The 24,601-nt window shown below is 35.1% G+C and overlaps 1 protein-coding gene across 4 annotated transcripts in view; it reads left to right on the forward strand.

The window, feature by feature from the left end:
- Nucleotides 1-24,601, forward strand: part of DPYD (dihydropyrimidine dehydrogenase) — a 341,675-nt gene that overhangs the window by 62,460 nt on the left and 254,614 nt on the right. For all 4 annotated transcript variants that reach the window (XM_032192196.1, XM_032192197.1, XM_032192198.1 and 1 more), the window contains exon 4: nucleotides 24,408-24,495. In XM_032192196.1, the coding sequence (XP_032048087.1) occupies nucleotides 24,408-24,495 (88 nt within the window). The remainder of the gene's footprint in view (nucleotides 1-24,407; nucleotides 24,496-24,601) is intronic.

Below are 24,601 nucleotides of genomic sequence, written 5' to 3' on the forward strand. Positions count from 1 at the left end.
TAAATGTTATAAGATTTAGAAGGCAGGATGTTCTAAAATCCCTCTCAAGTTTTTCAATTGTGAGAAGGACAAATCTGTTATTACTGTATCTTCAAGATGGCACATAAGGCTGAGCCTGTAATTCAAATTCCTTTCGCTTATTTGAAATTTGAAGAATGCTAGTTTTGATTCTGGTGGCAATGAAATCAAATATGTTGCAATTCTCAAGGTAAATGTTACCATTCTAGTCCTGTTTGTGTTGAGGTGAATTAAAAACAGCACAAGGCAACATGTTTTGGATAACTGGATTCAGTTTGGACTTCTGTTTCCCCTCAGATCCTATCCATATCTATTTTTTATATACCTACTCACATCTCTTCTGTTTTATATACTAGAACCTCTGTTTTTCGTAAGTGTAAGTAAATGGGAAAGGAGAAGCAAAGAGAATGTTAGCAGTAGCATGTCCATCATGTACCCCCAGGAATCTCTCAGGCTTGGCTTTATTTGAGCTCTCTTTTACATTTATGAATTTGCTTCAAAATCTTCAAATGATACTGGAACAATATCTCAGTCTTGATAATTCATTTTGTCTCATCCAAAGTCATAATGACACGTAGTCTCATAATTTTGTGTTCTGAATTTTGAATGCACTCATCACCCAACACAATTTTAATATCATTTCAGAATTACTATGAAGTCTTCAAAATAACTTAACTGGATTCAGTATTTGGCAAGGACCGCAGGAGAGAGATTTTATGATAGGAGCCAACCAAATGTCATCTCTATTTTATATGCTGCAGTGGAGATTTACATTGAAAGCAGCCTAAAAAAAAGGAGTGACAGTTGTGCACACCATTTCCCACACTGACGACACTGGGATGATTATCTCTGAAGCCTAACGATTGGGTGCAAGTATAAGACTGTCGTATATGTAGTCTATGTATTTGTTTAAGAAGTAATCGTTTCAGTGGATCTTCTGGGGCACATGCTAAAATGAGTTTTAGTAAATTCAGAAACAATGCAGAGTGAAAGGGACAGTACTGTAAAGTAGTGTTCAAGAAAAAGGGAGAAGTATGCTTCCTCCCAAGTGATCCTAAGTATGACAATACAGCACTGAACAAGTAATGATAATCTGTAAATTCAATAATATGTAATATCTGTTCTGTCTTGATTTTTGCACATTACTCCATTGAGACCAATGGGTGATTGACTATAGATTATCAATTGTCAGCTCTATCTATTGTGTTCATAGATTGAGGTCAAGAATAGAAGCTGACCTCCTCTGCACAGTAAGTTTCATAAGTGTGCCATACATCAGAGAAATTGGTCTCACTCCTAGAAAATATTTTCAAAACCCTAGTACATACTGGGTCAGATTTCTGTGAAATGGTAGTCTGAAATCTGTTTTTGTTTCCCTGCAGAAGTGGATTGATTTGAGTATTTAAAAACAAACAAACAAAAAAACAATAATGAAAGTGAAGAGTTACGTCAATGCATAGCATTAGTATTACATCTCTTTAAAATTCTGGGTATTTATTGTGCAACACTGATAGAATATTTCCTGTAGAGTTAAGAAGAGGTTAGCAGCAGTTTATTGTAAAAATAAGGAAGTTTCAAGATTACTCTTAAGTGTCATGAGTCATATAATAGGTTGAGCTGTTACTGCAGTGGATCCGGGATACATATTGAAGTTGCCAGCATTGCATTCTGCTTGCTTTTATTTCATAGAATTCTGGTATTATGTAGTTAAAGGAAACAAGTACTCCTCTATTTTTGTTATTTCAAATATTCCTGGGTACAGCAGAGCTGATGATGTTAGCTGCCTTGTGAACCTCTACTTTGGTGGTAGGGCTTTGGAAAGCGTTTAAATTACTGCCGAAAAAAACCAACCCTAGGGCTGAGTGGTGAGAATGCTCTGCATTTTTTTCCTTTCTGCCATGACAGTGTTAGTTTGTTGGTTTTAGCAATGCAAATTAATTGGATGGGAATGTAACCTGGAAAAGTGACCAGCATGGTTTATCATTACAACATTGTACAAAACTCCCAATAAATACTTGACTATTATTTTAAGCTTTTGCCTTACTGTTTTTTTTTGTTTGTTTTTTGTTTTTTGACTGTGGTGAGACATTCCTATTGGAAGGGCTACAGTGCTATGTCTACTAATTGTACCGTGTTCACAGCTTTGTCACAAGTGTTTTGTGCAAGTTTGTGACACAAACATCTCCAAATCTCATGACCGGAATGTAATATCAAACTGGAAAAAAAAAAGTGAGTTATTTTTTTCCAAGATTAGACTGGAGAAGGCCAAAGAGTTTTCTGTAGTATCTGGTCATATTTATCAGATTCTTCAATGTTTTCTCAGTATATCATACTTTTTCATGTAGTTCTTGTAGAGCCACCAAAAAAAAAAAAAAGGTGATAAAAATGAGTTAATGTAATAAATATTTTACACTTATTAATTGTGGATTTAAACAATATCCATGAAGCAAAGTTAAAATCCAGGTATTTGATTCTTAACTTATGTCTAATGATACAGTATCTTATCTTGCCACCATGAGTTGAACATGATTTTGCTTATAGTGTATCTGCCATATTAATTTAAGAAAATACCAAATCAAGATCTAATTTTGTGTGATAGATTTAAAAGCTTTAAGTATGCCTGTCCTATGAATGTGGATGTTTTATGTCATCTGGCATGCTGTGTTCTCATCACAGCTTTCCCAGTGTTACTTATAGAATGTATTTAAGAAGAAAGAATGTGGGTTTGTACAATGCTGCCGTCTGGTGCACGTTGGTGTATACCTCCTCCTGAGCTTACAGCTGCTGCTGTAATTTCACTAGGAATCCAGGTTGCCTCCCCTGTGGCTTCTCCAGGTGCTACAATGACTGGAGGAGGCAAAACTGCACTAACTTTTACAGATGTCAACATCTGCACCAGAGTAGGGCTCTATTTATTAAAACCTTGGCTAATCTAATAAGTAATTAACCAAAACTACTTGTGACCATGCAAAAAACATTTCATTTAATATATAGCTTCTTCCCTCCTTTTCCTCCTCCCCCTGAGGTTTGAAGGAAATAAGCTATTTGTTTTACTTGTAGGAACCCAGAAAATGTTATGTGAAATATTTCTAATTTTCCCAGAAATATTAATTGAAATGTTATTTACATTTAATAATTCTCTAAGTCATTCCTTGAATTAATTGAATTTGTTATTTAGCCAGGTTATTGAATTTATTCATACTTAAAATAAATAAAAAAAATAAAAAAAAATATATAATTAGGATTTTAGGATTAAACTATTATACTCATGAATTTAATATAAACTTGAGGAATACAACTTTCCCTTTACAATACATAAATATATATCATTCAGTACTACACGGTGTAAACAAATCTGTGGGTTGTAGGTTGCTTGCTGGATTGCCATTACAGATGATGTGCAGTCTGCTCTGCTGGTCTGTGAGCAGTAGGCACCATGCTAGTTTTAGAAGTTCTGAAAAATACCTGTCTCTGTGTACTTAGCGTTGTAAGCAATGCATAATTTTTGCACACTGGACAAAGTTTCACATGCTACTTTGTGTAGTAAAAGCTGAAGCACAACAGTTTGGCTCTGGAAGAGTGGCTGAAGAAGGCAGCTGCTTCTGTCTGACTTGTGTAACAGTAAGCAGGCAGGTCTGTTGGGGTGCAGGTGAGGTGTCTGGGAGCTTCCAGCAGCAACACCCACCTCCCTTGCATGCAGGCAACTCCTGCCCCAGCTAAGTGGTAGAAACAGTACAAAAGTGTACATGTATGTATAGTTGCAGGTGAATAGTTATAAAGCACTCCAATCCTTCCTGGTGTTATCCCATGGTAGGCAAGCCTAGATGTAGGTTTTAAGAGAGAAACTGTTGGGAGGAACTTATCTTCTGATGCTGCTTCTCTGGCTTTATTGTTATTATTATTATTGGCTGTGTAGGAGCCTATAGTACTGAGGAGTGCTGAGTCCCTCTCTATTATGAGTGGTGTCTACTGATACTGAGAATTACACCTGAGGATATTCTGTACATCTTTAATTGTTTTTTGTTTTTATGATATATATATATATTTAACACATAGTGTTGAAATCTGCATATTACCTGCTCACTTGTGGAAGGGAGAATAACTGTGTTCCCTGCAAGCTTGGTGGAAAGAGAAACTCATGTAGGATGTGAGGGTATGCCACATACTAAGCATTCCACATAAGTATTTGCCTGGTTTTGGACAGCAATTAAGATATATATGTATCTATTTTAGAGAGAGAAGCAAAAGCACCAGTGATTTGTAACTCATTTTTAGGGTGATCCTCTTCCTAATGTGGCAGTGCAGACCAGTGCCTTGCTAGGCAGGCAAGATAAGGGACCTTAGTTCATATGAAAGGTTGCTCATATTCTTGGGTCTGCCATGGCTTGGATGTGGGGAACAACAGGGCGTCCTGTAAGCATTTTCTGTGTTTCCAGGCTTTTCTGTAAGCAGGGAAGAGCTGGCCAAAGACTTTCTGTGGTGTTCATTCTTCTAATTACTTGTTTGCATTAGGATTGATATATTAAAGGTAAAAGAAAAATTAAGGTAAATTAATGTTTGGGAAAAGCCTTAAATCATGTAACATTATATTACGGCAAAAAATACTGGTTTTACTTTATTTATTTATTTATTTATTTTGTCAGCCAGGTTGTAAACCTAGGAGTTTGAGATAGCATTGTAGCAGCTGTTAGAAATTTTTCAAAAAGTTCCCCCCCAAAATTGCCGCTTGTATTTCTTCTGGACTCTCCGGTCTTTGTAAATGAATAGGCTCAGTTTTAATAGATGACCTGCTTTTTTGTTCTCTTATACATTAAAAGATGAATAGTCTGTCTCTGTAATCAGGACTGGTGTACAGTGGCAGGTGTTTACATTCATGTACCTTTCTTCCCCCAAATTACATTAATAATACTGACTTAAATTGTTGAGAGATTATAAGACTATAAGTATGTCCTTTTTGGCATAATTTTGTAACTTCAGTACTTCAGTATTTTTCTTTCAAGAAAAAAAAATACATAGAGATGATGTGATATTAATAAAACGTGTAAAACAGGAAAAGTGAAAGTATTTTCCATGTAACTGTTATGGATATTTCAGGTAAAATGTAGGAGGAGGGCATCAGTCAATTGCCACAAAAATAAAGGAGTAAAGAAAAAGAAAAAAAAAAAGTTGAAGTGGTTTAGCTGGTTAGTGTTATTTCATTTAAAATCCACATGAATTATCAAAAAAAAAAAAAAAAAGGAAAAAAGAACGTTTAAAGCAGTTGAAAGTGCTACTGGTCAAGGAAATGTAAAGAACCTTATAAAGCCTGGAAACAGTGGTACTGAGCATAGCTAAATGAGTGTAAGTCCAGAAAATTATCAGCCTATGTGACTGGAGACAGATGTTTCTGAGGTAGAAATTCAGGAAGAGAAGCTGCCTTGTTTCAGGAATACTGAAAAAACCCTAGAGATTTAATGATATGTGTCCAAAATGCTAATATGTGATTGAATAGGGTATTAGCTGATAGAATTGCTAGCTGCATCTTCAGTGTTAGCACGAGATAGGGGAAATTCCTTGCAGTGCAGCAGGAGCTCCTTCACACTGAGTGCTTTGCATCTTGCCATGCTGGCAAGCAGCAGAGGGAATACAGACCAGAGAGTGGCATGGCCCATCTAGAGCAGCTGGGTCCCTCAAGCAGCTGGTGCTGACAGCCCAGAGTCCACCCTTTTGTGTGTGCTGGTTGGACGTTTCATACTGGAAGTAGGGTGGAGTGTGTGTTGAATTGCAGCTAGAGCATATTAAGAAGTAGTTCTGGAGCTTTTCTTTTGGTTTAGTTTCATCCCAAAGAAATCCTATTTGTAGGCTTCAAGACCACTCTGCTATGTGAACCAAAAACCATTGAGGAAGGACTCCTGGGAGATTTGTTTCTCAATTAAGCAACCAGTGATGCTCAGAGTCACTTTGAGAAGCTGTACCATCCCTGCATACTGCAGAAAAAACAGCGCAAAGACGGACCTTCTCTAGATCTTCCAAGCAGCACGCAGAAGAATTTGGAACTGGAATTAGCTTCTTGGAAACTCTTCTGCTTTTAAGCCATAGAACAATGTTGGTCTAGTTGGTCTTTGGCAGGATGGACTCTGTCAAGAAGATATGTTTATTGACATACTGACTGAAAACAGGGAAACTCCAAGGTCTGTTGTTCCCGAGCCTCTATTTATGGAAATGCCTTATCTGGCTTAATTTAGGAATTGTTGTATTTTAAATTTAATGAAATTAACTATTTTAAAAAGAATTTAAAAGTCTGATTAGGTAGAAGAGATTTGTTTCCTTCTCACAAACTCCTCTTCTATCGAATACCTTCAAAGTTAGTCAGTAGAATGATTGGGTACCACAGCTGCACTTCAATTTCACTTTCATTCCATAAGTGTGCATGAGACAGATGGATGCTTTATATGACAGGTGAAAACGGAGGTTTCCTTCAGGATAGTTTCTTTTCAAAGTTGTTTATTTGCAGACTGCAGCCTCAGGATAGCACTAATGCTTTTGTTAGCAGGTGATTTGTGCCAGCCCTGATACAAATAAAACATTTGATTTGTACATTCTATTGTAAACGAATGCACACGTGCTTACTGTCTTCAGTCACAGCATATTTTATCAACATGAAGGATCCTTATTTTTTTTTATTATAGTGTGCAATGAATACCAAAGGTAGAACTGTACTAAGTTGTAATAAAGTGTTATAAATTGAGTAAGAAAGTTACCTGACATTAAATTCAGACAAGAAGTGAGATTGTACTGTGCAGAGCATGTCTTCAAAATGTTGCATACAACTGGAAAAGATTTTAAATGTGTTACTCTGATAAATATGTGCAAATCTGATTTCTTATTTAACCAAATAAAAAAAAAAGGAGAATTTTATGCTCTTTTAATACTCTGATACATTTGATAACATATTTGAGTGGGTTAAATTATTCTATGTGGTGATCACAATGTACAAATCAGTGTCTTTTGTTCACTGTATTTTGAATGCAGTCTGTCAACATTCATTTACCTTCTGGATTTTTTTGGGAAAAAAACAGGATTAAATGTAAAATAAAATGATTATGTCATGATGTAGTATGTGTACATGCTAAATTACACCTTATTTTCTTTATGAAAAATATTTTGATGTTTAGATCCAAGAGATCAAACTGATAGGAGAATCAGTACAGGAAAAATATGTTACAAATTAATCTGTAGGATTTTTCATTATTGTGTGAGCATACTGTTTATTGAAATAATTAACGTTGTAGTTAGATGCACTGGAGAACAATATCAAGTGAACTGAGTATTATGTAAGGATATTCAGACTTTCCTCATTATCAGTAATTTCAAACATACTTTCTGCTTCTTTCTTTGTCTAAATGCAAATAGACCTATTCTTTTGTCCACAAAAGTAAGTGTTAGTTTTCTGAAAATAAAAAATGCTAAATGAACTGATTTCTTGTAGTACTATTTGGCGTTTTCTTCAAAGATACGCCAAAGATTCTTCAGACAATTTTAACAATGATCATCGTAAGAGACTTATCTGGCAATATAAGGAGATTTGGGATGTTTCACACCACTGTCACCCTAAATAAAAAAAAAATATTTTATCATCTGGCATTATGCAGATATTTATTGTTGAGACTAAGTCTATCTATAGCACAATTTAAAAAATGGTATGTTCTGTGCTGTAGAATTTTATGCTAGAAAGCAACTGTTTTGTTTTTTTTTTTTACATGAAAAAATATAGTTTGTATTTTTAATAACTGTATGCAGCTTGTTCTCATGCAGGTGTTAAAATCAATACAATTACTTTGGTGCTCTGCTCAATGCTCATTCACAAGTGTATGATATGGAAAAACAAAAATTGATGTTACTTGATGTTGTTAAAACAATATTCTTTTCTTGAAAGGTATTTTAAAAATATGTTCTCAAGGAACTCTGAATCTCAATGACTTCTGAATTTACTGCTTTTGTTTACAGGTTATTTTTCCTTTAAAAATGTCTAATCAATAGGCCTGCAACTTCAACAGCAACCTAACAATGTCTTTTTTTTTTTTTAATTGTCATTAATGCTTTAATAAGGACCCTTGATCTGAAACTCAACAATCTTCCTTATGATCAATGACTTACTCAAAAGTCTAAGTAATTGCTGAATTGTCTTCACTCTTCAGAAGTTGGAACGGTGGGTTGATGGTTCTGCTGTTGATCCACAGTAGCTTTAAAATAATAATAATAAGAAAAAATAATTATTAAATTAAGTAAGAAATAAGTATATAACATGATGGTCCAGTGGAGACCCAGAAAGGAGGAATAACTCAATGGTTCTGGTATTGGCTTGTATGCTTGGATACAAGAGATTTCTGTGCTGTAGGTAGCTGAATGCTGCTAAAGTGTTCTATGCCATAATACTTCATTGTCAAAACAAAAATATTTTTTTCTCTGCCTTATAGCCTTGATGGGGTTGAGGGAGTATAAGGCAAAAGATGCTCAGGTTGCAAAGATAAATGCAAGGGGGATAAACACTCAGACTCATTTTCTTATTTATTTATATATTTATTTTATTTTATTTTATTTTATTTTATTTTAACTTGATTTAAGGAAGGACATTTCTTCATTCAAAACTGTAACTGACTTGCTATTTTCAGGATGAACGCTAACTACTGGAGTCACAATGCAGACAAGTTTTATATTAGCAAGTCAGGGTTTCTAAATATTTTTGAGAATGGCTCATGACTTTGTATCAGGTTCAATTAATGCTTTTGTCTGTTGCTTAGTGGGGCAAAAAAATTATCAGTTTCTTTAAAGAAACTGGTAATTTTCTGCCTACATTCAGAGCCTGCAAAAGAAATGCTGCTGGTCCCCAGTAATGGAAGAAAAATAACTGGGAAGAAAAATAACAAATCTGCTGTGTTATAGCAATGTTTCAGAAATAAATTTGTCAAGTAACTGAAGATGTACCAGTCTGAAGATTTAATACGGCAAATTCTGTACTTAAGGGAAAAAAAAAAAAAGTTGCATTTTAGAATATCACTATTTCTAAATAAATATACATATTTTCTTTATAGAGAAGTTTGGAAGTGTGGCACATGAAAAAATCAGCAAATTAGCAGAAGTATCCTTACAACAGAACAGTGGGTTTCTAGATACCAAATGCTGGTACCAGAATTGGATGGTTGGACCAGGTGATCTTGGAGGGCTTTTTCAATCTTAATGATTCTACAATTCTATGAATTAGCATTTGTAGCATTCTGAAAAACTTGGCAAAACTTGGCTTCTTTGGGATAGATTTGGCTTGAGAAAATGGGCCATAGAAGGTAAGTTTCTCAGTTAGTGAATGCTCACTACTGTTTTTTCTTTTTTCTCCCTTTTTCTCATTCCACCTTTTTTTCTCGCTCATCTTTCCCCCGAGATACAGTGTGTAAGTAATTTAAAATTTTACTTCTCCAAGAATAAGGTGTTAAGGTCATACTTTATATTCATGGTAAATTATTAAATATTTAATAGGTTGTAGCATGAGCCATTATGAACTGCCTGTATAAAAGGTGGAATACTTTTTGTCACACAGATGCTAACTGAACTGATTTTAACTCTAGTTGAGATGGTTTGCTTTCCATGTTGTACCTTCCTTACATTGTGAGTATATGGAAAATGCTGGAGCTCATGTTTTTTGTTTTGTCATAATATATAGAAAGGGCAAATTAAATCACAATATCTCAAAATGAGTTGGATTCATTTGTTCTGTTGAAAGGTGAAAGTTATTTGAACTATTCATTAATATTTGTAATATTTTTATTATGAACTCTGTTAGTAATGAGAGAGATGCATTAAAAATAGCCCTCATCCCTCCAAAAATTGCCGTGAACTGTGTGTCACTCTTACAAATCCATACTGTGATTTATAGTTAAAGGATTGTTTGTCTGCATCTAAAAACAACATTTAATGTTTAAATTTTTTGAAGGAACCTTCTGCTCTTTGAGATTTATTTCCACTTAGGGACTTTGGGTTTTACTATGGAAAAAGTATCTGTTAGAGAAGGATTAGGATCGGTTAAATGTTTCTGGTGTGGAAGTAATAGGATTCACTTAGTGTAGGAATGGCTTCAGTTTAGAATAAGTGGATAGATAATGCTATCAGGAGCAATCCAAGGAGGCAAAAGAAAAAAAAAAAAAAAAAAAAAGCATTGTATTTTCATGCCAAGCAGAAAAATGATAATTTTTGGTGATAATATTGTATACCCACCGAGCTGATATAGATTAATATGTCAGGAGGTTATGTAAAACTATTTATGGGTTTAGAATAATCACCTTAGAATTTCATTTGACCACGCAATATCTTTTGTCTTTACAAAGGCAACAATATGAAGTGTAAATTTAATTATATTTTAGAAAAATGCTAATTTGCACTAATGATAAGGAGACCTTTTAATGAATTACTGAATTGTGCAAATTAGCAAGTGAACAAACACAAAAAATAATGCACAACATAATGTAGTTGATCTGTCTTGTTGATCTGTTTTGACTTTTGTGGTTCTGAGTTAACTGTTTATGCTAATACATCATCTTGCACTGCACTAGCAAGTATACTCAAGTGTATTTTAACAAAGACCATGTAGTGCTAGTGGTAAGACATGTTGTCAGAGCAGCGTCACTGCTTCCTCTTTGCTTGAAAATAAGAGGCTATATTACCTCATGTAATACTGTGCATATTTCTCTTGCTTTTGTTTGAAACTGTGGACATGATTTTGTGGGGTCATATTTTGTAAACAGAAGTTAGTAGAATTCCTTATGATTTCAGCATTCATAAAGTAACAAAATTGATTTTTAGAGAGGTATTTCAAAAACAAAAACAGTAATTTTGCTTGTAGTTATGGTTATTTTCTATTTTTTTCTTTTTTTTTTTTTCTTTTTTTTTTCATTTTGGTATTTATTTTTTATTGTTCTCATTGAGAGAGAGCTGTTAGGTTTCTGCCTCTCTGAAAATCTCCTGGTCTACAGAGGGGGATATCCATGGAAATGAAAGCATGAAGAAAAGAGTCTTACTATTCTTCATTCCTGTCTAGTGCAGAAAGACAAACCTATGATGATTGACAAAATATCCTGTCTTCTGATTATGAAGAAAATTGTTTTAGTCAGATGAGTGTTTGAAGTAATATGTTGAGGCTTGGAAAAAACAACTGGTCATAATGCACATCCAGTACATTTTAAGCCTGTAGTGAAATTAAAGAGTGAATAACTGTACCCTTCTGCTGTTGTAGGCTTACAAAGGAAAAACAAATTGTATTAACTGAATTACAAGTGACTAAATACATTCACTTGCATTTATCTTCTCCCTTTCCACTGCTTCACATTACATAACTGAATAGATATCAGTGGCACAAGCAGTAAGTGACTTAAAAATATTCTTTTGAATTTATATTGATATTCTTCATTAAACTGCCTAACTGAATATAGAACTAGGTAGTTTTTAATATCTATGTACCCATCTTGACTAAACAATGTTTATTACTATTCATGTCCTCATAGAAAATGTAGCCCTGGATTATACCTGCAAGATGGTTGGAGGGAGTTTCTAATTCAAAGTAGCTTATCAAGATGCCTTCATGCAGGTGATCTAACTGCTTTTAAAGCTTGAGATGAGGAGGTCCTCACTGAGAAAGGAATCTGATAGAGCAGCAGCAGCACTCACAATCTAAACTCTTGTAAATGTGATCAGATCAGATTCTACTAGAGGAGGAGAGGGAGAACATTAGCTAGGCTTGCCTGTTGACTTTTCCTGAGTCAGGGATGCAGGAATGGAGCAGAATGGCAGTAGCACCCATAAAGCAGGCTCACTTGTTGGCTCCCTTCATGGGATAGCTGGCATCCAGGGAAGCACTGCAGGCTCAAGACAAGTGAGAGTGACAATTTTCCAATGATAAGAAGTGTGGGTAGAAAGCCTTGGGATTCTCATTGTAAAAAAATTAGTAAGAGCTGTATGAGTCTATAGGTATCTTCTTTTGGCATTCCTATCTAGTACAAAAAACAATTAGCAGCTCTTGCCATTAAGGAAGAGAGAGATGCTGATAAGGAAGCTACAGTCGTGATTGTGTTGATACCACGGGTTGTATCATAGTATCCTTTAAAATCTGAGTCATGAAGCTACTTGAATTTATCAGATATATTCATTGAACCCTCATGCTTCAAAGTTAAAAAGAGCAACACTAAACTCACAGCATCTCAGCCTGGGATGTAGGAGCAAGTGTGAACTTGCTAATCGTTGGTACTGTGTGTGTTGTGTAGAGATGAGATAGTAATAAAGGGTGGAAGAGAAGCAGTGCTTTGTATTGATTGCTAGGCTTTCTGAAGTCTCTCTGTGTGACTTGTCTATGTGAGGAATGCAGTATTTGGATCTTTGTGGAGTACTTTTTCCATAAATCAATTTTAATGTTTTTCTGTAATTGTTTTCAAATAACTGTATAAAAGAATTGCCAAAAGGCAGACATCTGCTCATTTGTAGCAAAAGAAACTATCTATCAAAGGAAAATATTTAAATCCTTCCACCAGGTTTTGAAAACGCAATGCCTTTGGGAAATAGGAAAAGTACACTCAGTTGTACTACGCTTATGGTCCTGGGATTGCCATATTTGCCATAGGTCTAACAATTTGAGCATATACAAAGTAATACAATGCCACATACTCGAGAAGAAATGATATATAAAACCATGGTGAATTAACAGATTAATGTTTTTATTAATCCACCTTAAAATTCCTCTAAGCTGCATTTCTCTGAAAAAGCATTTAATTTAATATTTTCCAGACAGCACTTAGCTGCTGAACCATCCAGGAAAATGTCTTCATTCTTATGCCATTAGCTTCAATATTGGAGGAAATGTGACAAATACTTTTTTATATATAATCTTCTTAAAAGGATGTGAAAATTCTTCCTACTTAGGTTGTAAGGCTAAAGCCTAAAATGCAAGATTTTTTTGTGCTTTTCTTATAGCAACAAATGTTTGTACTATTGTTACAAACCCAGATCAGCCAATTCTGGTCTAGTTCCCACCTACACCGTCTTGATGATAGCAGACCAGTGCCTCTTTATGCTTAGCTAGTAAATGGAGTTTTCTTTCCCACTATACATCCCTCTAAAAAGCTATGCAATAGCTTTTAGAAATCAAACCATTTTTAAAAAAGTGTTCAGGCAGTTGTATCTGATAACCAATTACCTTAGATCTTTTGTATGCTTTTCTTTTTAACTGGAGTCCTTTTATTTGCCCTAATTTTGGAGTGTCTGGTAAGGTGCTAAAAATAGGAATTTAACTTATACGGAAAATATTTTTTTGGACACTTGTGTCACTACTGTAATCTTAAATAACTTGAAATATATGAACTCATACATTCTGTAAAGTTTGCTTATCTCTGTGGGGAACCTCAACTGCAGATAGATAAGCAGACATAGATTTGCCATTTTTAGAGGCTGTTATTCAATATACTAGGAGAAATTGCAAAGATAGTCTAAACATATTAGGTCATCTCATCTGACTTCTGTCTGTTAACGTCACAGTAGCCATGGTTGGTGAGACTTTAAAGGTTGAACAGCTATCTTATAGCCCTAATCAAGTAGTCTGCATGTAGGAGTTTCTCTATTCTTGATAAATCAACCTGTGATAAGGAGGAAGTACACAGTACAGTGGTTCTGTAAACCAATCTTTCCATCAAGAGGATCAGGTTCTAAATTTACTTACTGACCATTCAGATCTATAGAAAGTGAACTTTCATGTTACCACTACTGTCTCTAAGGTGCTTATCTGTTTATTTTTATTATTATTTTTAAACAAAAAAAAAAACAACCTATTTTTTGTTTCATGTAAGTGTCAAGAGTCTAGAGAGTGACTTTCAGCTATGTCATTTATTTATATAGTCATACTGTGAATATTGTAAAATTTTCCAGATTAAAGGTGATTATAGCAAAAGCTAGATATAGCATGTATATACCATTCATTCAGTCTCAATGAGTATTTACTTCCAATAAACAATTAAGACTGAATTTTTCCTATTTTCCTGACTATTTTTCCTGACTATTTCCTATTGAAATGTTACTTACCTTTGTACTGGGTCTGGCTGGAATGTTAACTTTCCCGGCAGCAGCCCATACAGTGCCGTACTCTGTACTTGTAGCTGGAACAGCAGTGTTATCACACCAGTGTTGTGTCTACTGCTGAGCAGCAGTGGCACAGCATTGGGCCTTTCTCTAACCCTCCTAGGGGGTGGGCAAAAAGTGAGGAGAGAAACATCACCAGGGCAGCTGACCTAAACCAATCAAAGGGATATTCCATACCATGTGGTGTCACACTCAGCAATAAAAGGTGGAAACAGGAAGAAGAGGGGAGGGGTGGGCTCTCGTTGAGAAGATGTCGGTCCTCCTCTCGAACACCGGCTGCGTGCGTTGAGGCCTTGCTTCAAGGACGTGGTCAATCATCGCTCATTTGTGGGAAGTTGAGAGTAATTTCTTTCCTCTGCACTTCCATATAGCTTTCATTTATTTTGTTTGTTTGTTTTCCTCCCTTTTTTCCTCTTTCCCTTTTATTTCCCCTTAGTTAAATTGTTTAGTTCATGGTAGTCTTTATTTAATTATTATAATTATTTCCCTTTAATTAAATTATCCTTATCTCAACCCGTGAGGTGTTCTTTGCTTTACTTCTCCCCCTCCTCATCTAAAGGAGGGGGAGTGAGAGAGCGGTTGTGGGGTTTAGCTGCCCAGCACGGTAAAACCACCACAACCTTTAAACTCAGAGTATTATGAATGCAGTACAGATTTGCTGTGTAGTTTGTAAAGGGCTTCCTTTTGCTCAGTGCTGACCTCTGTAGTTTGCATATATGATTTTTGTTACTGTGCCATGAAGCTTTTAATCTGCTGATTCTTTTGAATCTTTGCTTTTGAACAAATTTATGGTAGAGAAGCAAAGCCAAATGATTTCCTTTAACAGCAAAGCATACAAGAAGATGCCACCTGTTTTTAAGATGTTCATATATTTTAGAGAGGGATGTATTATTTTCCTATGGCTAAAGTGTGTGTGTGTGTGTATATATAAATAACATGAAGTTTAGAAAATTAGAAAAAAAAATATAGGAAACATGTTTCCTTTTTGCTTGGTCTTGGTATCTGTGTTTACCCAGTATTACTTCTTAGGGTATCTTGGGGAAAACAAAACAAGACAAAATTCATTTGCAAAAGAAGATGGAAAGCTGTGATTGCACACATGCAATTTCTAGCAAAAAATATTAACAGCACATCATTCTCAAATATGCAGCTGCTTCAACTTTTAGGTGAGGAAAAGAGTGAGGAGACTGGGGGCTGTTCCTAATAGTTTGGGCTCTGGAATTTGGAACTTGCTTCTGGAAGATGTGCTAGGTTGGTTTAACAAATTGCTTAAGGGCTTATATTATAAGCAAATAAGCAATTTGCTTATATTATAAGCAAATAAGTGGTTGGTCTAAGCCCATTGGGGACTACAGTCATATTAAAATAAAGCATAGTAAGCAGTCAGATAATGAATTAGGGTGCTCAGCATCTGGCGACTGAGTTTTTACTGAGAATATTCTAAGAGTTATAAAATTTGGAAAAAGATGGTTAACTGGGGTCAATACGTTATCTCCTGTATGGGAAGAAGCATCTTTATCAGCTTCAAAATGGAAATGTGGCCAAACTCATAGTTGTTTCTGGAGTCCTGCACTGCAGTACCATCTAAAAAATGTTACTTCTTTCTCCAAGCATGAAAAAAAAGGCAAACTGAAACTTTTGAAACTATTATTTTGAATACAAAATTCACTGAGGTAATTCATGCTTTTGTCTGCTTGAAATTGTGCTCAGTGTAGGAACAAATCTTCAGGTGACATTAGCAGCAAAGTCTGCCCAGCCCTTTTTGGTGTTTTACCCTCTGTTCCCTTCCACCACTCCTACCCCTTGCTAATAGCATCCTGGTTTTGGAAATGGTCGGAATGGTTTGTGCAGAGAGCAGTGAAGTGTGCCCTGGAAGTGGCCAGATTCAAGCTTAACATGATATTGTTAACATCTAGGCAAACTGGCAAGATAGTAGTAAAGAGAGAGCCAAAGAATTATTTGGAGCTCAGCTCCTAAAAGTAAGGTTAACATTAGCTTATCCTGCTGTTGCTGCCTTTCCCAGGACAACTTCTTCACAAAGGTTCTTTGTCTAAATCTCTGTTGCATTCATAGTGGTGGAATTGCTGGCATGCCTAAAATGCAAGACAGATGAGCATTAGCACTATTGGTCTGATCATTAGGGTCTCGGTGTGCTGTAGTAAGGAAAATTTTCTTCTGGCTTTTTAATTCTGAAATGAGATTTTCTTAAATTGTCAATGCATGCATTTTAGTTACACTATATTATTTATACACATCAAGATGTATTATTTATACATATTAAACAATGTTTGTATTAAAAGTTTTCAGTACAGATAAATGGCAGATATGCACCCCCTGTTAATGACGTATTTTACAGTGGCATTTGAAAGATGGGCATAGATGATGAAAGCGTTTTGGGAGAAAATATCTGTGACTTGTAAAGTACATTTTTCCTGAAGTGAACCCAAAAGAGTTTCATTCACATTAAAATAATCAGACAACAGGTGTTTCATATTTTGAAAAGGTAATTTACACAGGGTAAGAATCATGCCACATAAAAATAATTTCTTCTCTCTTAAAAAGACTAGAAATAATCCTTGATGTAAGTCAAAGAGTTTGCAACACTTCTGGGAGAATAGTCCAGGTGAAAGAAGATTATTGTGTACAGGGTGAGCTATAATAAAAACTGTCAGTTCTGTCAACCCATTCCCTCTAAGGTCTATAGAGGATTAAAAGGATATTGAACATCATGTAACAGCTGTCTTCTATGTGAAAGGGATCACTATTGTGGTGAACAGAAATGTACTGGTTTAAAACACTCCGCAAGGCTAGGTGTGGCTGAGCCACAAGTGGTTGGTTTGGCAAATAAAGTGCTTGAGGAGCCGAGCAAATAAAGAGGAGGTTTGTCAAATAAAGAGGACTTGAAGAACCACAGGCTGAGTTCCAAATAAATAGTATCAGAGGCTTATTAGTGAGGGTGTTTGTGCCTCTTTTACAATACTGGAATAATGTAGGATACCATCAAGTTTGGCAAGATAAACAATAAGCCATAATGTGTTCTTATCATGTTGAGGAAATATTAATTATGCAGTGTAAAATGTAGTTAACATTTCCAGAGAGGTTACAAATTGGCTTTTAACTATTTTCTTTTATAACTCTAAAAACTCTTAAGTTCTTAAATTAAAATGTTTTTGACTGTAATATAAATTGCAACAATAATTAGATTTCTGGGACAGTTTAGTTAATTTTGAGTACTGATTAATGCTTTTGAAAATATAGCAATTTCATAATGCATAAAATGAAAAAAAAAACACAAACCACCATGAAATGGAAGCATTGTGTAGAATAAATATTGCTGTAAATCTGTGATATTTGAAATTCTTCTACTTAAAATAGAAACAGTTCTTTCAGTTCTGGAGTGCAAGAGAGGAAGTTGTTTACTCAATACATCCTTTATATAAGTTTTTATATATTTTTTTTATATGTGCAATTTTTTATTTTTTTTTTTCTCTCTCTTTGTAATAATGAACTATGAGAAATGCATATCGATCCAGGTTATGGAATGAACTTCCTATTTAGAAGTAGAGTCAAATTTGCCCTCAAATTTTTAAATAGAGTTTCAAATAGTTGCAGTATATGCTGTTCCCTTGTGTCTGTTGTTCCCATGTTCATGAGTCTGTTGACGTGTTTGGCCAGTGGTGTGGGCATAAACATAAAGCTGAAAATTAAACTCAGGTAGGTTTTTCTTCTGAAAATGTATCCTGTATTTTTGTGAGTTGCTAAGTTCAACTTCATTCCCTCTTATATTTATTTCAAATAATCAGATTTGAAGACCCAGCTTCCCAAATACCTTTTCTTCCATTGCACAAAGCAGCAATCTGTAGACCAGTTATGTACTTAGTCCTGTTGGAAGGACTTGAAAAATTCATTTATCAGAGAGCAATGCTAACTTCTTAGCCAATCGCTTGTTGGGAGCAATTAGTCCATGGATTAGGCCTAAGATCTGAGGGCATATTGCACTACCTAAACCTAAATTCTAGTGCTAATGCAACATATTAAAATAAAAATGAAAGTACTACATGTGTTTACTTCTCATTTTAAACACATATGGCAACATCTGGTGTGTTATGTACCACTATGTAAATTCTGTAGTTTTATACAGAGCTCTCATTGGACTGTTTTAAACTTCTTAAGCCTAGCTGGAGGTGTTTGCAATGAGCTAAGTCAGTTGATTGTTCCATAGAGGATTTTTAAAGAAATGGTTAGAAAGAAATGTGCAAATGTAAGGGGCCTGTTAAAAACAACAACAAAAACAAAAGCACCCCCAAACAACAATAGGAAAACAAACAAACAAAAACCCCACCACCAAATCCCAGCTTGCTTTTAAAGCCAATTAAAAAATCAATTTATTGCACTTTTAAAGCTAATTGACACCAGTGTCTACCCTGTTGTTCATGGCAACCACAAAAATGTAGCAACTTAAATACAACCTTTTTGAAGAGGTATGGCAATACCACCCTAATTTGGGAGAGAATATCAATAAAGGGACCAACCAAAGTTCATTAGAGAGATGCCACAATATAAGGGGCCATAAACTCCTAAGTTGAGGAGAAGGCCCAGAGTCTCCCAAGGACATCAGGTACTGTTTCCCATGATAATGTTCTGTGACAGACAGCACCAAAACTGCAATTGCTGCTACAGGATGTAAAATTCCAGGTGAAAGAAGATGCATTCATTTTGCTGTAACCCATAGCTACTGTCTGTTATCTAGAGCTAAAGTCTGACTTCCTGGCTGGCTACATTACCGTATGCAAACCTAGTAACAACAGTAGTATTAAAAATCAGACTTGAAGCAACATTGGTATACTATGGAGTAGAAAGGGAAGATTATTATTTTTAATAGCCCCTTCCAAAACATAGAACACTTGTAAACTGGGAAGAAACCTTTGTCTTTTGGGTGTGATTTCAATAAATGAGAAAGAATAACATTCAAATGAAGAATCAGAGGTTCACACTGTGATTTCAATTGTAGAGGCTGAGATGGAATAACTACTTCAGGTAAAAGCATGTATTTGGGTTTCACATGAGAAGTGTACGATACATTAGTGAAGATACCTGTCAGGAACTGCATGCTTGCTGTAGCCTATTTAATTTTTATTACTGGCATTCATGCCAATATACAAGCTGAGAGTATTATTTCTACACCAAGCATCAATGATTTTTTTTTTTTTTTTTGAAACATTACCATAGTTTTGTTTCTGACACTGGAAATTGTAGATTTATTTGGAAACTATAGATTTATTTCTCCCATATCTGTGGTTTTCTTGTTTCACCATTAAGTGTTCCCAGCTCTCATTTTAGAGAGGGATATAAGAGACTTAGAATCAAGTGTCCTGACATCAGCATTCTTGGGGTTGTTCTTTGGGAACTTTAACTGGCTTCCAGTTTGTTAGGTGGAGTCAGCTCTACCATTCTCTTTAAACTACTTGGCCAAAGTGTCAGGAATTGGATACTGAATATTGTTGTGTACTATGTACTGCTTAGGTGGGTATTGGGGCTATCTTTCTGAGTAGCAGATAAAGCTTTAGAAACTTCTATAGGGCTGGAAACCCTTTTTCAAAATCAGTTTGTCCTGCAGAAACCCATATAAATGGATTAGGATTTAATCTGCTTCTAAACCTCTGCCAACAGTAACCATGATAAAGGTAATCTAGCTTGTTTTGTGATATACGAAAATTTGATAGGTTATCACTAATGACCCATTGCTGAATGTTACTTCAGATTATCTATTTCATTCCTGGCCTTTCAGCATACATGTGATTGCACTTTAGGTAGTATTATTGCCAGTTACATAGACAATTGTTCACTGCAGTTTTACATAATGATGTAGCTAAATTGCCCTTCTTTATTTAGAAGCAAAGATGTGTTAAGGACTAGTCTGTTGGTCAAAAATATTGACTTTAAATTACGATAATTACAATATTTCAACAAGTAGACAATTAAAATTGTTAATTGAAAATTAGCTTTGTCTATGACTTCCTTCTTTCTTGCCTCTGTAAACAAAAGTGTAGAACAATTTTCTTGTGTCATGTTATCCCAAAGGAAAGAATTTGGTACATATATTTGTTACGTCTTTGTCTCCACCTCCCCATTTATTATCTTTTATTTATATGTAGACATACTTTATGTTTCTCTTGTATTTCTTTTTTCCCCCAAAGGGTAGTATTTGTTCCAGAAATTTGCAAATCGTCTATTCCATTTTCCTTTTTTATTGCATTGAAAAAATTTTCACTACTTCTTAAGTGCCTTTTCCCTTTTATTACTTTCAGATGTTTGGAATCAACTGCTGTGTTGCTTTTTTTAATTATTTTTATTTTTTTATTTTTGGTTTTGCTTTTTTAGTACCTATGCTGTTAGAGGTAGGTTGAATGAATTTCTGTGTACACACAGTTTTGAGTGCTCATTTTGCCCCGAAAAAATTATTAGGTACAAACTTGAGAGCTGATAATATTGGGCTACCACATAAGTATCCTTTGCATGTATAATTTTGTGCCTGTAAGATATTTAAGCAGATTTACCTTAAATGTTAAGTAGTTTTAGCGTTGCAATATCTTAAAATAAAAAGGTAAAGATTTTAAGTTCACTGGGGGATACATATGTATAATTTAACACTGTTCGGTAAGAGATGTAAATTTTGAGTTTAGATGTGTGGGAAACAAGGACTTCTGTTGTTATATAGTCACAAGCATGTCTGTAAAGCTATGCCAAATGATAATATTTGTATAAATATTTATATAAATATGCTATGCTTTCATAGCGTTTCTAGGAGCTTTATATCTACCTTAATTTACCATATGACAATAAAAGTGAGTTGAACCAACAGCTAAGTGCTTTCAAAATGAAAAATATCATTAATTTTCTTTAAGTTCCTCAGGTTAGTGGTACAAAGACCAAGGTGTTGCATTTTGCATGGGAATAAATACACATATAAAGTGAATACAGTATCTTTTAAGACTCAGCACAGCTTATATGGTTCTAAAGGTGATGTTGTTCCATGAACAAACAGGGAGAAACAACTGATAATAGAGTATTTTCTGATCGTAGGAAGCTTTTCCCTATATTTTTTACTAACAAATGCTGCCAAAACTACTTGGAGGTTAGCATAGGTCTAGCTTTGTCTAATGCTCTGTGTCTTTATGCCATCCAGAATAGTATGACTACTTGAAAACATAGATATTTCTTTTTATCAGTGAGCATGTAGCTCTTCACTTATATTTGATGGAAGCAAGTAGGTGAATTAGAAAAATTTAATTTAAATTTCTACTTTGTTCTTTACATTATTTTGAGCTAAAACCATAGTAATGGAATTACCCTGTAAAATGAAAGGAGGGTTTTTGTAGAATGGGCAAGCAGTTAAAGAAAAAGGAAAAGATAAAGAAATGTAATACTTAATGTTTCTTCATGTGGGAACATGCATGTTGAATTGAAGCTCGTGGTAATTGCCAGCATATTCCCTTAAGCACGGTATTTTTCCTGTGGTTTCTGAAAGGATCAATCACTTGCAGCAATTTATGTAAAAAGTTCCCGGTGAATGATTCTGCTATTGTATTTACACTTTTTGCCCGGCTCACCAGAATGCAATACCTTACTGCAGCAAATGCACTTTGTAATATATATTATGGTATGGTCAAAGCATAATTTATTGTCAAATAGAAAAATAGGTCAACATGAATGTCACTTGATGATCATCCCCCCAAGTTTAATAAAACACCTCACCAGCATGCATTCTGCACAGTGCTTGATGTTTTATTAGGACTACAGTACCTTACAGTACCTAGCTATAGTGGGAGTGTAATTACTGAGCTGTCAGGGTGATAAGTGGGATTAATGGCAGCCTGGTGCACTTTAGTCTGCAGAGTGCTCAGAGAATGGGAAGATGGTCTTATTATAAGAGAAAGTCTGGACTGGCATATTCATGACACCCTCCCCTTGTCCCAAAAGCTTACATTCAAGTTGGTGTTGCCACCGTCCTCCCCTTTAAATAGCTGACATTTTCAACAGCTGTTATTTGTGAACCATTTCAAAATTCAAAAAAGATACAATTCGGTAAAGATGCTTAATAGCCACAACTGGAAAGCTGTGCACTGCTTATCCTGCTAGGTGCCATTCTAGTCAGTTTTGACATGAGATTGTTCTGTACGTAGTCCACAGAAATGTATTTTATGTTAAGTGTTATTCTTTTGGTCTTAGATATAGGACTGCTGCATTTTAAAGTGAATCACATCCAGGAACATGAAGAGCCAGAAGTCATAATGGAATACTTGCTTTTTTTAAAATGTATGATTTTCTGCTTCTATTATTTCTTTACTGCCTACATAGACAAAATGATCTTCCAAGCCCTTACAGCGTCAGATTTTGCCTCGTGCATCTCCAATTTTCCTGGCTTCTAGTACTAGAACTTTTCTGTCTTCCAGGCTGCTTAGAATGCTAAGAGCATCCTCTTGACTCAGTGCTCTGGACACATGCACCTTTTGAGGTCCCCACTGGCATACCTTTGCTGGTTAAGGCATTTATAACATATGCTTGCTGTGCTGGGCAGCAGCATATTTAACTACCACAGCTAAATTTGCAGGTGCTTTTCTGCCAGAGCCCTTTGACATCCTGGGCTAGCTGAACTAGCAGCCTGCCATGGTGTTGAACCTGAATGTGGCTTTACCATGTTTCCCTGCCTTTGCTGTCTATGAGACCTATTTTCCTTTAAATATTTCCTTTGGGACCCTTTTTCCATGAATAGATCTATGAGGAAATCCAAACAGTGCTACCACATGTATCTTCAAATTCAGGTGCAGTATCATTGGTGCCATGGTGGCTGCAATACCCAGCTAGACGACAATGGATGAGAAGATTAAAGACTAATTAATCTTTGGCTTTGCTTTCACTCTTATTCCACCCTTAACTGGAGGAGAAAAATACAAACAATGCATGTGACTGACAAAGTAATAGCATTTTTTCACTTCAGGTCTTTTAGGCTTGTTCATTCCTTTTAATTTACTCGTCATTTGTGTTTTCTGTAGGACTCTTGCACTTCTCTGTGTTTGAAAGTAGTCTGTCCTAGCCAGTTGTGTACCATCATTTACTACTAAGTAATGAGGATTAAGGTAGAGTTGTGGGACTGTAAGTAGTTGTGTTCAGACAATATACAAAAACAAAACAAACAAACAAACAAAAAACAACAAACAAACAACAACAAAAAAAATTTCATTTTCCAAAAGTAGTTGAAACTACAAATTTTATAAATTCTGCATGCTAGTAAAACTATTTGAAAGAGCATCTGGAATAATTTGGTGAATTAGAAGTGTGACATTTGACCTGTGATAATCACTGGTATGTAAAACCAAGAATTTCATGCAAATATCTTTGTGTTTATTAGAGAACCGTTTTCATTCTTCAGCAGACTTTTACCTTTTGTGATAGATTTATTTATTGTAACTTACATAGGCAACCCTTAGGGCTTACTTCTTAGAAGGGACTTGTGCAAGCAACTTTACCAGTAAAACCCCATGCATGACTAGCAGGCACAGATAGTAAATCATTGCTATTTAAAATTTGTGTGTTTTAATATACGATAAAGTTTGTCATTAGGGATGACAAGAAGAGGGTCTTAGGCATTTCAGTTGGGAGTATGCTTAGGAATATTGAAGTGTTTTCAAAGGTCACAGACATATTTTAGGAAATTCATAGATAAGTGGCTTGAAAATTTACCAGCCGTTCTTGTTCTTTGGCACATACAGTACAAACTAGTTCCTTCCTGTTTGGAAATAGTTGATTTAATACATCTGATTGTCCAACGTCTAGAATGTAATCCACAGTAAAACTTGAAGAATTTTATTAATAAACTCTCATTCACAGCATTGGTGTTTTTCAGATGGGAAAATTAAATGGTCAGAAGTTTAGCAATCTTGGATACAAGGAGAAAAAAAAGCGTAATTGGACATTGTTTCCTAATACTTTGTGTGCGTAGTCCACATTTGTAACTGCACCCTACTGACTTCACTTTGTAAAGTGGAGTCAACAGAATTTAATGTTTATTCAACTTAATTTGATAATGATCATGTAGCACTTGAGTTTTTAAATAGAAATTTTATGAAAATGCTTTGTATTATTCACTTGTGACTTATCTTCAACCACACTCACTTGAAAACATTATGCTATTGGCAGCATTTGTATTCTATGTCTCTGTGACACATTTTCTTTTATTCCTGTAGATGTTTGAAGTGTGCAGATGCCCCCTGTCAGAAGAGTTGTCCAACTAATCTGGACATCAAGTCATTCATCACAAGTATTGCAAACAAGGTAAAATCAGACTTGCCGTAGTACATGGAAGCAGATAGCAGTGATTGCTTGCAGTTCTGTTAATGTGATTGCATTACAAGGCTTGCCTTTGTAAAATGTTTACAAC

Source organism: Aythya fuligula, chromosome 8 (genome assembly GCF_009819795.1).
Source record: "Aythya fuligula isolate bAytFul2 chromosome 8, bAytFul2.pri, whole genome shotgun sequence".
In the NCBI taxonomy this organism is placed as follows: domain Eukaryota; kingdom Metazoa; phylum Chordata; class Aves; order Anseriformes; family Anatidae; genus Aythya; species Aythya fuligula.